The sequence below is a fragment of the Micropterus salmoides genome, unplaced genomic scaffold (genome assembly GCF_014851395.1).
Source record: "Micropterus salmoides isolate LMB-PRFRI ecotype aquatic unplaced genomic scaffold, ASM1485139v1 Ms_hic_scaffold_9, whole genome shotgun sequence".
NCBI classification, from domain to species: Eukaryota; Metazoa; Chordata; class Actinopteri; order Centrarchiformes; family Centrarchidae; genus Micropterus; species Micropterus salmoides.
Window position 1 is genome coordinate 30,489,384 of NW_024044681.1, and position 14,948 is coordinate 30,504,331.

The following is a 14,948-nucleotide window of genomic DNA, read 5'->3' on the forward strand; positions in this document are numbered from 1 at the left end:
TACATTGTCAACTCAAACCTAGGTTGAGTAGATACACCCCACCAATTTGGGGCAGATTTTGTCATGTCCTTCTACAATAATCTTGTACAATTTTGCTCCAAGTATTACAAACACATTATTTGTCCCTCTGTGCTCACAGTGGGAAAAAAAGAAGACAAACTGACTCCCTGGGGTCAAGCCTGTTTAGCAAGACATTAAATCCCTGAATCTTTTTTATAATTCAAAGAGTAAGCAGCATTATATTAATGCCTGCTTACCATCAGAATCAGCTGTTGCAGCACTGGTTAGTGACCTGACTATCCCTAACCTGATTTCAGTTTGTTTTGTAATAAAATTAGCCTGCAATGAAATCCAGGATGGGAATCATTTATTAACTGAAATACAATTTCAGCTGTACCCCTGATTCATCTCTTTTAACATGCAGCATCAATGTAGGCTATATAAAGAGAAACTGTGGCTACAGTACTTTAGCCCCTGGGTGTTCCCCTTCATCTGTCGTTTCCATTTCAACAGATTTTTATTGTATTTTCCGACGTGGTTTAGAGAGCATTTTAAGAGTAGAGGCGTGCAGCTTCAGGTTATAAAGATCACACTGCCTTAGTCAGCTTTCGTCGTTTCACTGTGAAGTTCTTGGTAAAGTCAATTTTAGAAAGCATTTACAGTGGTCTCTGTGATCATTTCTATGCAAACCCAGCGGCCATGGTGACCTTCGTGGCCTCATACACAGCCAAGCAGTGAGAAATACTGCTGCTGTGTGTTGTTATTGTCTTTTAACATCATACTGTCATAAACGCAATTGGATTTGTAGCTCATCTTGGGGGATGGGTGTATTTCCACAACAGGGAGCTTTTAAGGAAATGCAACTAAAAGCATGCACAATAATAAACGTCTACGCAGAAGTATATGTTGCTTTGGCACTTCAGCGCGGTAAAGCAACGTTTAAGATGTTGTTGTTAGCTAGCTAACTTAGCCTGTATTTCACCTTTGAATTCCCAACCACGTCGCCATCTTGCAAGGCAGATTTTCAGCGTAGACCGGGGTACTTAAATAGCGTGCTAATTAGACATGTTGCTTTGCTGCATATTAGCGCTTTGTACTCACCCCATATTTACAAAATATACCGATGGCACAGAAAGGTATCCCTGGGCAGAATTATGTGTCAATTGTTGATTGTAAATCCGCGGGTTATGAGCTGTGGGCGACTGGGCAGACTGAAGGCTGCGTCGCATTTGTCGGTCCATGTCCTGATAGGGTAAAATAAAGTGTCCCTACTTGGTTGAGTCCTCGGGGTACTGGCATTCCTCAACAAATGTGTATGTACAAAGACAATTGTAATTTGCGTATTTACAAAGTAAGTGGGCTGTTATGTCACTCTTTTGATATATATTAAACATTTTAATTTTGATTTTTATATACCTGCAAGGATAATGCGGTGTTACAGCTAAATCGCCCCCTCAAACACGGTAATGTTGCTGGTGTTTGTAATTTTCACTTTTCAAAAACACAAATTTCGTTTGATTTATGTTACTTTCTTCCACGTGTCTCAGGACCTCCTTATTCAAACACGTTAGAAAATTATTCTGTATCATAATCATGTATTTGTTCTCCTAAAAAGTTGATGTAAACTCAAATGACCCGAGAAAGCGATTGTGAATGTGAAGATAGTAAAACGTTCTACTGTGGGGCTAAAAGTGGGCAGCTATTGCTTTGTTGGATCCATGATACTGCATAATTGCATTCTTTAAAATGATAACGTTAAATATTAGAAAGCCTGTATGTTTTTTTACACGCGGAACCATTTGCATGTTAGACATTTGTCTTCACACGAATAGTTTTCTGTAACGGTCAAAATAATGAGTGTTTACCTGGCGGTCTTTATTGTTTTAGCCTATCTGGTTTGGATAAAATGCATTTACTATTGGCATCGACGAACTTTGGTGAAGTCGTTGAAACATGTAATGAACATTTTATCAAGCAAAGAAACAAACGGCGCTGACATCAGAGCTCTGGTCGTAACTGCACATCCGGATGATGAATGTATGTTCTTCGCGCCAACGATTATACGGCTCGTTGAATTAAATGCCAGCGTTCATTTGCTGTGTTTATCTGAAGGTACGGTGACAGGACACTATTGTTTGCATTAATAACGTTATTAAGTCAATGTAAAGTTATAGAGAAATAGTTATTAATCACGTGGCATGCTGCTAACTAACGTTAGCTAGTTTTAGTTACATGATTTACTCAAGAAAAATAGAAAAATATAGCAAAACATAAATAATAATATTGCCTTTAGGAAAGGGAAATAGGATGCTCTCTCAAAAACAGTTTGGTGGCTTTGTCAATTATTGAGCAAAAAATCACAAACACAACATTTCTGTTATCAGTCTCAGGTTTAAGAATGATTGCAAAGACTAAAACGACTGTGTCTGACTAAATCACTGACATCAGCATTATACTGACAGATCAGGTGCATTTGAGCGCATATTTAAAATTGAAAAATGTGGTGCTGTCATATGACTGCTGAAAACAAGCTCTCTTAAAATTATATTAACTATGTTGTGTCCACATAACAAACAGCCAAGATTTAGGAAGTTGATTGATGTTATTTTACCAGCTTTACCTTTTTCTAGTGGAGATCAGAAAGATTTCATAAGGCGTAGAGTTGTTGAATTTTAGGTAAAATATGAAAGTCAAGGGTGAGAAATAACACATTTGAGTCCCAGGGTTTTCAACAGCAACTAGCTTTTGAAAATGCCCTACAACGTTTGTGTCCATCTTCTTAAACCAAAATATACAGGAGCTTCTTGGATGATCTAATGTGCTCTCACTTCAAATTATGAGCCTCATAAAAACATTGAAGTACAAATGAAATATTTAAAAAGTAAAACCTTTGTCACACAACCCACTGAATTATCAAAATGTGGCATTGCATTAGTCCTAACTATAATAAACATGAATTAAACATTTTTTGTATCTGTGCAGCAATGTATTTAATTTAGATTCAATTTATTTGACGTTAGAGGACCATTATTGCATCAACTACAGGAAATATGATATTTCAGAATCATTGACAATGTTTCAGTTTGCACTGATACAGAATCTACTGACACAATTTATACTTGTATTTAGATTTTTCTTTCATTGCCGTAGATCTATAGCCTAATTTGTCCTCCAAATATTATACAGGAAACTACTACAATCAAGGATCTCAGCGTAAACAAGAACTTCTCAACAGCTGTGCCATGTTGGGGATACCAGACTCCAGAATCACCATAGTAGACCATAAGTAAGCAGCCGTCTGCACCAAACACACAACACGCAGAACATTTCTGTTATGTCTTTTAATGGTGAAAACACTGAGTTGGTGTTGGCTTGTTAGCATTTGCTCTTTTGAATATTTATATTTGTGTGTTAAACATGTTGTTTCTGTATATGTCCATTGCTGACTCTGAATATGATTTCAAACTGAGGCTAATTGTTAGGATAAAAATATCACTTAACACAATATATGTGTGCTGCCGATCGTGCAGTAGTCAAGTAGCCTGTCTGCCTTTTTGAAGCCCGTCATACCCCTCCCCACCATGCAGTGTCTATCAGAACAAATAGAGAGTTGACCACAAATCACACCATCCATTGTGAGCTGATCTAGCCCGGTCTGACGTATTACCTCTGTGTCAAAGGGAGAATAAATATGTAGGCCTCAGAGGCAGTGAAAGGTCTGCCCTGTGGGCAATTCCAAACTGCCATCAATCTACATTTAAGAATAGTTAAGTAAGTTTTGAAATTGTAATTCAATTTTGTTTACTAACTTATTTTATGTTATTAACTTTTTTTTATAATTTAGTTGTTTTTTAATAGTCTAAGTGGAACTATATTTGATTTTGCCTGTAATGTTTGCACGTTTGTAAATATTTGTATGCTCTCAGTAGTCTTATCAACCTGTGAACTTGAAAAGTCATAATTGTTTAGTCAATGTCAACGATCCCTACGAGGAAATTTGGTACATTTGGATGACTATGGGGCTGGTTAATATTATGTTTTAGGAGGAAATTGCCTAGTAACTAAATCACGTTGTTATCCTCTTCACTGCTTCGTTAAATTGCTATATAGTTTGGTGCGACCCAAAAACAGGCCCTCAATCATGAGAAGCCCCTGAGCTAGGTAGCTCAGATTTGCTAAAAACAAGCCTCATGGTAACTTTTTGGGGTCAATTTTGGGTTGCATACCAAAGTGTCAGTTCACCTTTATTAGTGTTTCTTGTATTAGAAAACATCTACCTTGTTTCTCCAAGGTAGAGGATGAAATTAAGGGTGCCTCTCTGTATCAGTGCTTCACCAACAATTTCTTGTGGAGCTCTGAGGGGAAATTAATGCTACGAAAATAGTTGCACACTCTGGTTTTGTTGCAGGAACATGGCAGCTCAAAGACAAATTTTCTCTTTTGTTTGCTACCTCTCATTCATCCTAGGGTACTATAGACTTTTTGACAGCAAATGAAAATGCATCACTTTACTGAATAAAATATTTGTATTTGTCATCATAGAGTGCCATAAATGATGTATAGAAACAGCTATAGCTCCTTCAGTATGGCTGTTAAAATAGACTTCACTCATTACCATTGTCATTTCACATTGGGGAGCAGAACTGTGGGCCAGAACTTCGAACTGCGTTGTTTTCCACATTTTTGTGAAACTCATTCTGTTTTATTTTGTTGTTGATGCAGCTGTATGACTTTCAGTCTCCTGGCTCTGGCTATTGGCAAGGTCAAGTTACAGAGAAAGTAGTGGTAAAAGGTGATGTTGAAAAGATTTTTTTCCCCCTGTGGATCAACCCTGCAGCTTCCCTTGAAAATGTTTTGAGTTTCTAAGAACCTCCGAGCTGCCTACATGTGAGTCTCTACATGTTGGCTCACCAGGAGAGCTGTATGAACTCTGGCACTAACCTGGAACTCACAGTAATACACTGGCAGCCTGCCCAGGTTGTCTGCCTTAGAGAACATTTCTCACAGACTTCACCATTTTATCATCTTGTGCACACAGAATACAGCTGAACTTTGATCATAGTGCTGTCTGCACTTCTGCTGAACTGGAGTGTAGCCCATTTTCCCTTTCTGTGTATTCTGTTGTTTGCCCAAAACACACACCTAATCAGCACTTTGAGAGCCCCACTCACTCACAACCAAGCTCTCTCTCTCGCCCCCACTGGTCTCTCCCTCTGTTCTACCCCTCCTCCTCCTCTTGTCCATGTCTGCTGAAGCCAACTGCCAAGGACTGTGGGATACATTTTGGCAATGCTCTGAGCACCGCTAATGTAGGTCATTCTAAACTGTTTTTCTCTTTGTGTGTCTGTATGTGGATAGCCACACTTTGGCTTTGCTCTTAACCTTCTCTGCCCAAGTATGTGCAGATGTACATCCTTGACTTGACCTCTCCCTGTTTTTCTCACTGGTCATTTTTATTGTGCACAAAGATGCAGTGCAAAAATAGGTGTGTTTTTCAAATAGAATAGAAACTAGAACAGTTGAATAAAAACAAAATCCCTATGCATCTTATCAGTTTGATTTGACCATTTGCACTCTGTTGCCAGTTTATTGGATACCAAGCTAAAACAAATGCAGTCAAGTACAATAGCCCTGCAATAATTCCTACCTGCAAGAGGGTTATAACAATCAGGTTTTGTTTAAACTGTAGGCTGTAATTTGGGTTGGTGTGGAAATGTCTTGCATTATACTGAATGGCGTTTGTGTTTATGCTCATTCATATAGATCGGATGTACAAAATATAAGAATATGTCAATTAAAACTCTCAAAAATTCAATCAACACTAAAATTAAAGATCCAGTCACCATTCACTCAGAAATGGAGTGAGTGATTTCATGTATTGTATAATTCCATATTAGTCTTCTCCAAAGTATTAATGTTAACAGCAATCATTTTTTGCATCTTTTACCACCAGTCCATGCCATGTATTGTGGCACTGAGACTTTTCATTATTGTTGTGTGAGCTCTGGACAAATGATTCAAGGTCCATGAATTTCTGAAATAGCTTGTACATCATAGTCGCAGTGTTAGACAAAATGATTGTAAAGCAACTACTTTGGTTGTATTAACCTGCCAAGCTGAGGATATAGAGAAAAATATGGATGCATGTGGATCCACATAGTAAGCATATCATGACATATGCTGTTTTTGCAGCTGTGAAACAATGGTTCAGTAAGCTTCAGTGGTTTGGGAAATGACAGTTGTATAGAACTACAGAGACTAAAATAGTGTTTGTGTGGTTTTCCTACAAACTCATGCAGCGTTCTTAGATGGATAATGGGTTAGACGATGATGACTGGAAGAGAGAGTAGTTCATATACAGTAGTTACAGTACTGATCTCCAGACAAATCTCTAGTGTTTCGAAGGCTTTCAGTCAAGTCTTTAGAGATCATGTCAAGCCTAAAACAAACACAATAGCTATGAAAATGAGACCGCTGGCTCAAGGATTGAGCTTTTTATGTGATGCTGTCAAAGGACTACACCTGGAGCAGATCCTCAGAGTTTGTGGGCTCAAAATATTTGCCTTGAGTTTGCATGCCAAGTTGGAGTTCTTTGTAATGCAAACACAAACCAGGAAGTGTGCTGTGCCTTGGAAAATCAGCCTTGTCAGTTATATGTTTTGTTATTTTAATGAAACTTCTTGGTTCAAATGAATTGAATCCTGGCAGTGTATTCTTATGACCAATTACAATGCAAATCATCTTGTAATACAAATTAAAGGTTCCCTGTGGAGTTTTTGAGTCCTAGTAGTGGTATAGAGCTGTTTCTATGAGGGGGTTCCTGTTTTGTTTATCTCATGCACACAAGGACGCAGGTGACGAGAGACACATTCCTGTGAATGGTTTCAAAATATTCCACTGATCCATAGGTGAAGATAACACGCCAAGATATGCAGCAGTGTGCCAGCAAAGCCCATGTAGAGGAAGAATGCTAGCAAGTTAAAATAGATGTAAACCATGCTGGATTTAAAATGTTTTATGATGAAGGAAATGCATTTGACACATTTGTTAGAGCTCAAGGATATACACAATGCTTTTTGGTGAGTAAAACTGAATGTAAACATGACTTTTGTTTGTTTGCAACAAAACCTCACCGAGCACCTTTAATTCACATTGTGTCTATGTACTATCATCTCATTCATCAGGTTTGTGTGATGAACTGGGTCCACTGGATTTTTGTTTCATGGCAACAGATCTGGTTGAGACTTTACTTTTAACTATACCCTATGGAATAACTGGAATGACACGTGAATTCTGTTTTAAAATAGGATTTTCTCTTTAATGCTCACTGAATAGGACAGCTGTGTTGACAGTATCTGGGGCCCCAGTGCATGTTGGGGCCTTTGTGATCAAGCTCGATCTGAGCACGCTCTGCTGCCTCTCTACTTGCACTGGCTTGACCTCTGTCTGCTCCCTGTTCTCGATTATAGCTCCTCACTGCACAAATCCAACGATTCCACTTCTCTATTACATTATCCATCAGACTGTACTGAAGCAACTCTCTGTCTCATGCACCTCTTCAACTTTAACAATTTGATTGTGTCCGTGATAACATACTTTAGATTTACATTAGTTAAATAAATCTACTCAGAAGTTAATTTTTATAATTTATAATAATTTCTTGTTTTTGACTTCAAAAGTGTAATTCTCTGTATGAATGTAAACTAAGAGCTCAGCACTAGATTGGAAAGTCAGGCCACATTCGCTGCAGTAGCACCCTATCCCACATGGTTTAAATATACATTGATCAGTGGTAAAAATATCCCTTGCTGAATTATAAGGACATGGCAAGGAGTGGTAAATAGTGGTGGCTGTGCTTTTATCCCAGATACATTTGTCACCGGCACACACTGGCCTCTGCATAGTCAAACTTTACTTTTTCCATTTACTGAGCAACTAACTGTAATTTTGTCACATTAGATTGCTCTTTTTCTGCACAACTTACTTTCAAAACAACAGCATTATTTCCATGGTTATTTTCATGACAGTTTATTCAAACACGAGTGAATATTGGCAAAACCTGCAACCACAAATTTCTCTGAATTATTGTGAAACACCATGTTGTTACTATAGTTGTAACTGCCTTATTACACTGGGATAGTGTGGCTGTTCTGTCAGTTTGTAGTGGCATCTTGGCCGTTCCCAGCAGGACATATAATCTGACTGTGTGGACAGAAGTCTGGCAGTTTCACAGGGCTGTGGTTCATGTGACCAGACTAAACAAGCCCCCCCCCTCTCTCTTTTCCTTTTCTCTCTCTCTCTCTCTCTCTCTCTCTCTCTCTCTCTCTCTCTCTCTCTCTCTCTCTCTCTCTCTCTCTCTCTCTCTCTCTCTCTCTCTCTCTCTCTCTCTCTCTCTCTCTCTCTCTCTCTCTCTCTCTCTCTCTCTCACACACTCACACACACACACACACAAAATCCCGTTACTGGGCCAAAGTTCAACAACTGCATACAGATGCCTGCAAGCAATTAGACATCCACAAGCAAAACTACAAAGGGGGAGCTGTGGAGGTTACTTTAGGACATTTTGCACTGTTGCCATGGCAAAGCTGACACTCAGCCTGCATCTTGCTAGAGAAAGGTCAGGTGTCTTATATCTTTTGTTATTCCCCCTTTGCTTGTGCTTAGCTGCAGTTGTCAAATGTCTAAAATAAGAAATGAATAAATGCAACAGTAAGGAAAGAAAATGTAACATTAAAAACACAGATAGTGCTAGAGTGTAGCCAAGCTGTGAACTCAGTATGATATTCCTATACTTATTCCTGCACTTTGGCCAAACTCACAAAATCCAGAAAAATGACATTAGGCTGGTCTTTCATTCATTTAGGCAGCATTTAACATCATTAAGATTCAATATCACAGTGCCATCCTACTGAAAAAAAGAAAACACAGTGTCACAGGAAAGCATTCACACATTGACAGTTTTCAACTACCTCTGAACCCCCGACCCTCCACCCCTCCTCCCTGTGACATAGCTGACCCCCAAAGCTTGGCCCTCACATCACTAGCAGCCAGTGAATTTGTGGCCTAATCCATCACTTCCCTCTACTAGCTCAACTGTCCTGGCTCATTGTTAGCAACAAAGGGGAGGGGAACAACTGTTGACACTCCCCCACACCTACCCCCACTTTAGGCACTTATATATGTAAACATACATGCATGCATTGTCACTCTCGCCATCCATGTGCTACCCTAAGTGTACAACAACATGGCACGTCATTGGTCTCTCTATTTCCCCTTCTCCTATCTTGTCAAACCTAGACCCCCACAGTTTGGTATTTCAAACTTTCCTGCAAGTCAGGCCAGTTTCCTTTTGTTGGTTGTGTTTTTGTTCAACATAAAGCAGAGAAATGAATGTAAACAAACTGAATCCGATCCACTTGAAATGCAACCCTCGGGACTTTGTCTTTTATGTAAACTGTGTTGGTCTGTCTGAGTAGGTTTTTAACAGTTCTCTCCCTTTTATGTTTTGTGGCTAGTTTCTGATAAGTGCAATGGGAGAAACCATAGAAAGCAATGCTTTTATTTTGTAAACTGAGAAAATAAATCCGTTATTATTTCTGCCAAAAAAGGGAGCCTATGCATGTTTAGTAGGCAGAGAGCCTGGGCTGGCCAAGTTTGATGTTTGATGTTTGCTCCGTGTTGTCTCCAGGCTGTAGTTTCAGATGAACATGATGCTAAGGGCCTTCCGACCCTTAACCCCCAGACATCGCAGTGATCCCTCATGTTTGCATTCCACAACAGTCCTTTTTCAGTTTCTTGGTTAAATCTACACTGTGCAGAAATCTGTTGCTGGGAAAGGAATAAGATCAGCCAGAGAAACACCCAGCATGCTCATGTTGTGTAGAAATTTCTTGCCTTTCAGTTACATTGAGGCTACAGTGCAGACACAGCGAGTCCTGTATCTCAGTGAAAACACTTTTAGATGACCAAAGTCTCTTTCTTTGCCTCCAGAAAACTTCCAGACGATCCCAAAGCAGAATGGAGCATCTCTTTGGCCTCTTCTGTAATTGTGAAGCACATAAGAGCTCACTCCTTCAACATGGTATGCTCAGCTCTGTGCTAAATTCTTGCCTTTCAAAGCAGTGGGTTTTCTGTCATTTCCTGTTTGGTTTTAACACATAATTTCCCTGCCATTTTGTGTACAAAATCCATGTTTTGTTTTGTAATGTTTTGACCATATGTTTTGGCACCACAGCTTCCTAGCTCATTATCCCAGTTTCACTGTGGTCTATGTAATAATCCTGTCAGCCTCTGTCTCTTTTTGTCCAACTCAGTATGTATTTTGAGCCTCCCTAAAAATGAGGGAAAATGGCTCGGCTGTGGTAGAAAGTTTGGATGCAGTTTCTGTGTTTACACAGATTCTTATCTGCCTGAGTGCAGCACAGCACTATTAGCTAATGGGAATGTGGCAAATTTAGAATCAAAGAATTTTCATCCAGTCTATCTCAACGACGGCAAACACAAAGTCCAGCAGCAGATGCAAAAAGCCCCACAGTTCTTTACAGAAGAAGATTACACATCAGGGTTCTTCTAACCTGTAGTTTCTGATCTCTTTTTCTTATCAAAGATGACAAACAAACACACAGTCTCCTCCCATCCTGTCAGCAGCAAAAAATGCCTCCAGGCCAAAAAGTAGGCTAGAGATTCATGTCTTCTCGTTCACTTTTCCTGCTCTTAAACTGGATAATAATGTTTCCTTGATCTGACATCATGTCATTCCCTTGATTTCTTATTTATAAGCCAGAAAGAGGGAAGAAAGAGATTCACAGTTACTTACAATATGTGGTGGTTGGGAGCTTAAACTTGTGCTTGATTGTAAAGACATTGTCATGGTAGAATACACCTCAGCAAAACAAATGCCAAGTCTTTAGTCAAGCACTTTTTCTTTCCCTTTGACCTGATTTTTTTTCACTTGCTTCCTCTGGTGTGCAAGCATGCACAAAGAAAAAGGCATTTAAATATCAGTTGTCAGCTGCCAAGCAGTTCCACAGTCAGACACAGATGCCCTTCTACTAACCCAAGAAAAAGCTCTACCTGTGTTATTGCCTTTGAATTCACTTTTAGATAACCAGATTCTGGCTTTTCACCCACACATTGAGATATTTTGTTGTTTCAGGTGTTGACCTTCGATGGAAGCGGAGTAAGCGGCCATGCCAATCACGTAGCCATCCATAAAGCTGTCAGGTACTGAGTTAAGGCTTTGTCTTCAGATTTTTTTTTCAATCCCTCAACCTAAAGATCCTATCCTCTGGGATATTATGTGACCATCTCACTCCACAACCATAAAACACTGTCCAGGAAAATGCAGAACATTTAGACTCGCATTAACATCCATCTTTCCAAATGTTTCCCCACAAAGACGCACGCGCGCACACACACGTTTTTCAGAATTGGTCTGTTACATAGCTGAGAGGTCATCCAAACAGAGTCCTCTCTGCCTCTCAGAGGCACTCAGCTTTGCTCCCAGAGAGCAGCAGTAAATCCTGTCCCTGAAGTGGTGAGGTGGGAGGGCAGCTCTGGTTTTGAGAGTCCAACCAAACAAGTTGCATCAGACTGTTGGTTTAAAAAAAATGTGTTTTGCACTGTGAAGTGTTTTTTTGCTGTCCCCATATTCCACCTACAGTATATGGCTCTCTGTCAATCTGTGAGCCTCGTCTGTTGAGACACGTGAGCTCTCCCAATCACATCTCATGATTCCCATTAGGCTGGAACCCAGAGGGGGTGTGCACTATTTTCACGTAGCTCTAAATCTTAATAGTTTGTTGTGGGGTTTTGTTTTTGTCAACATGTTAACAGCTATTGCATATGGAAATGCAGTGTATATAACAGTAGAATACAAAATGGAGAATCATTTTTTGCTACTAAAAAAAGCTTACAGCACTCACTACAACATGACCTGAAACACACATAATGGCAGACATTTAGCAGTAGCTTGGCTGCAGCACTGCGTGGCTTTGTCTGCGGCATTGCAGTCACTGACCTCTTACCTATTTGTGTTGTAATCAGCGTAACAAAAACTCTTATCTCAGTTACATAGTGGATCACACTGTGACCATATTTTGTAGAGGTTGCCAACACAAACCCTGTCAGTAAGGTGCATCACGTCTTTGACAACAATGTTCACATCCTTCCCATTTTCAGTGGCTAACATTGTTCTTTTCTCCACTTGCAGCCATCTCGCTTACACTGGACAAGTACCCAGTGGTGAGTTTTGCGATAAAACTTAATCCCAAGTACGATGACAATGAGTACACACGCCCAAACAAAAGCTGTATTCATGATTAAACACTTTAAATTAGAGATACAGAAATGACTTCCCCACATGAGAGGTACCACCTCTCCAGTCTGTCTTTTGTATTTTGTTAAAGTACAGCGCCCTCTTCTGTTCATAATGGATTCATGAGTCACGTGTCGCCATTTTGGTCTGCTGGTGGCAGCATGAGGACAGCTGGATATCAAAAACACCAGATGCATTACAAATGCTTGTTTGTGCCCACAAACTACATGTGATTCAGTAATTCCAGATGTTCAAAGTTTCAGTCTCTGTGTTGTTAGCAGATGTTAACATCCATAATCAAAAGTAATGCCAATTTGTCTTTTATTTTCAACCCAGACAGACAACAATTCTACTGTGGGTCGCTTCTGAAAGGTCTTATGATGATACTCATTTCTTTAACAGAATGTGAAAGCAAAAGTAGGACAGAGATGGGGCGACATGTTACAACAGGCTTAGAGCTAAACACCTTTCTAGTTTGGTAAACACTAAGGCCCACAGAGCACACCCACATTAATGATTGAGTAGGCAGAATGATAAGAAACAAGCATAGCAGGCCCATGATATCTCCGTGTCGCACTTTGCTGGTAAATGGCAGAAAGACACTATCATCTCAGCCCTGAGAGTCAGGAAACATATACTTTATGCATACAATCTTAAAAACAGCATGTGTGTCATTAATCATGCCTTACGGCAATTTATTACCAGTAATGTACAACTCACCCGCTTGACTGGTCTTAGTGAGTGGCTTTTTGGGGAGGCGGGGGAGAATGTGGCCCAACGTGATTGTAATAAGCCTCTTCACTTGGCTGTACAGTGAGACTACCAGCTGCTTTAACCCTCTCATGCCCCACAAAGCCCTGCTGCATGTCACGGGTTACAGCTCTCTAACATGATGTGAAATTCTTGTTGTTAAATTTTTCTATGATTTCTTGACAATACTAATATGTCACATAAGCACTTCAACGCCCATGCAGTAGTGCCAGTCATACTCATATTCTTAATTCACAAAACCTACACATATCCTGCACAGGAGGAACAGGCGAAGTGTTAAAAAGGAGCATTGTATCCCAGTGTTAAATGTTACTGACATGAGGTTGCCCCACAGTAAAAAAACTGAGAGAATGGCCTAACTTACTGCCTGCTGCTGTAGCGAGTGTTTAACATATAAACAGCTAACTCTGTCTCTGTCTGTTCTCCCAGACTGCTGTTTGCTCTCCCTTGTGACTGTCGGCCTCTTCAGGAAATACCTCTCCTTCCTGGACCTTCCCCTCAGCTGGCTGCTGCCCTCATGTCTCCGCTGTATTATAGGCTCACAGGGCTACAGTCAAGCCAAAGTAAGCTTCAGAATAGCCAGATTGTTGGCACGTGTCACTTCCTATTATTACAGGGCACAGGTGTTTTTAGCACATTGTAACAAGGCTGTATAGAGTACATGGGCTGAAGAAGCAATAGTGAAGATAAGGTTTGTAATAAGAAGAATGTGAGGATAGAAATGTCTCATCGTACTAGTATGATATAAAGAAATAAAGAAGTAAATGTGTACTCAGCAGCAGATTTTTACCAATATTGGCTGTTAATAAATTGAGAACTCACAATATTATGTTATGGGCATAGACTGTATATAAGAAGGTTATGGGTTATTTAACCTCTCAAACAAACCTCTTTTCTTTCAGGAGGCCATGTTTTGTCATCGCACTCAGCTCCTTTGGTTTCGTTACCTCTACATCGCCTTCTCTCGGTACATGTTCGTGAACACATTCCAAATGATCCCACAAGGACCAAAGAACCTGAAGATCTATTAGGTTTATCTCATTCAGATCCAGATGCACTGATTGTTACTCTGTCCCACTGCGTAACTACTCGAATACTGTGGTGGGAGTGAATTTAGAGGCTGTTTACAAATGTAATATGCTGTTTCGCTCACAGTGAATAAAGATTTCTTCAACACTTTGTTGGCTAAAGTAGCCTGCATCATTTTTGTAAGCACTTTCCATAAATAAAGCTGACCCTAATTTTGAAATAACACTAACAGAAACGTCTTATGGCTTTTTGCTGCACAAGTTTTTGTTTTGAATCAGTACACTGTATGAAAGCAAGTTGAATCAGTTGAGGAGCTTATTTCTTTCATTGTATAATTTCAAAGATTGTTGAAAGTACAGTATTTCTGGTATACTGCTGATTTAAAAAAAAAAAGAGTTTGATTATTGTATCACTGTTATTTTGTTTCTCTCAGCTGTGTTTCTGCTGCAGGTTTAGACATGTCTCTGATGCTTGGGTGAGCTTGCATGCTTTCTTCCCACTTGTCCCCACAAAAATTCTCCACTGTCACACTGCGGACAGTACCTGCATCCAGACAGTGTGGAGCAACACCTGGGGAGAACAGCAACACAGGAGAGCTCATTCACTTGCATTTGAACAAAACAGCCCATTGTCTGCTGCACATTTTACTGACTACTTGGCTTTACTGGTTTACTAATGCAAAAGATAATATCACTGTTATCCAACATGTATCTGCCATTATGAACATCACTTTTCTGTCTTTTTTTATAGGGCATTAAAGAGCACACTGGGTTGGTTAGTTTTGGAATAAACACAACAGGGTAAGACTGTATTAAGCACAGCAGGAGGATGC

General features: G+C 39.8%; 2 protein-coding genes across 3 annotated transcripts in view; one reads left to right on the plus strand and one right to left on the minus strand.

Moving 5' to 3' along the window:
- ncor1 (nuclear receptor corepressor 1) overlaps positions 1–1,254 on the minus strand; it is a 50,225-nt gene extending 48,971 nt beyond the window's left edge. Inside the window, 1 exon segment of the mRNA XM_038708308.1 lies at positions 1,102–1,254. The gene's annotated coding sequence lies outside the window, so the exon portion shown is untranslated.
- Positions 1,255–1,828: 574 nt separating this feature from the next.
- Positions 1,829–14,345, plus strand: pigl (phosphatidylinositol glycan anchor biosynthesis, class L). 2 transcript variants are annotated; one of them, XM_038708321.1, is made up of 7 exons: positions 1,830–2,112; positions 3,187–3,286; positions 9,991–10,081; positions 11,156–11,223; positions 12,212–12,243; positions 13,517–13,650; positions 13,990–14,345. In XM_038708321.1, exons 1-7 carry the CDS (start codon positions 1,854–1,856, stop codon positions 14,116–14,118), a joined length of 813 nt encoding a protein of 270 aa, XP_038564249.1. In that variant the 5' UTR covers positions 1,830–1,853; the 3' UTR covers positions 14,119–14,345. The 2 variants fall into 2 exon arrangements, with proteins under 2 accessions (XP_038564248.1, XP_038564249.1); XM_038708320.1 differs by lacking the exon at positions 12,212–12,243 and having other exon boundaries at positions 1,829–2,112.
- Positions 14,346–14,948: the final 603 nt, after the last annotated feature.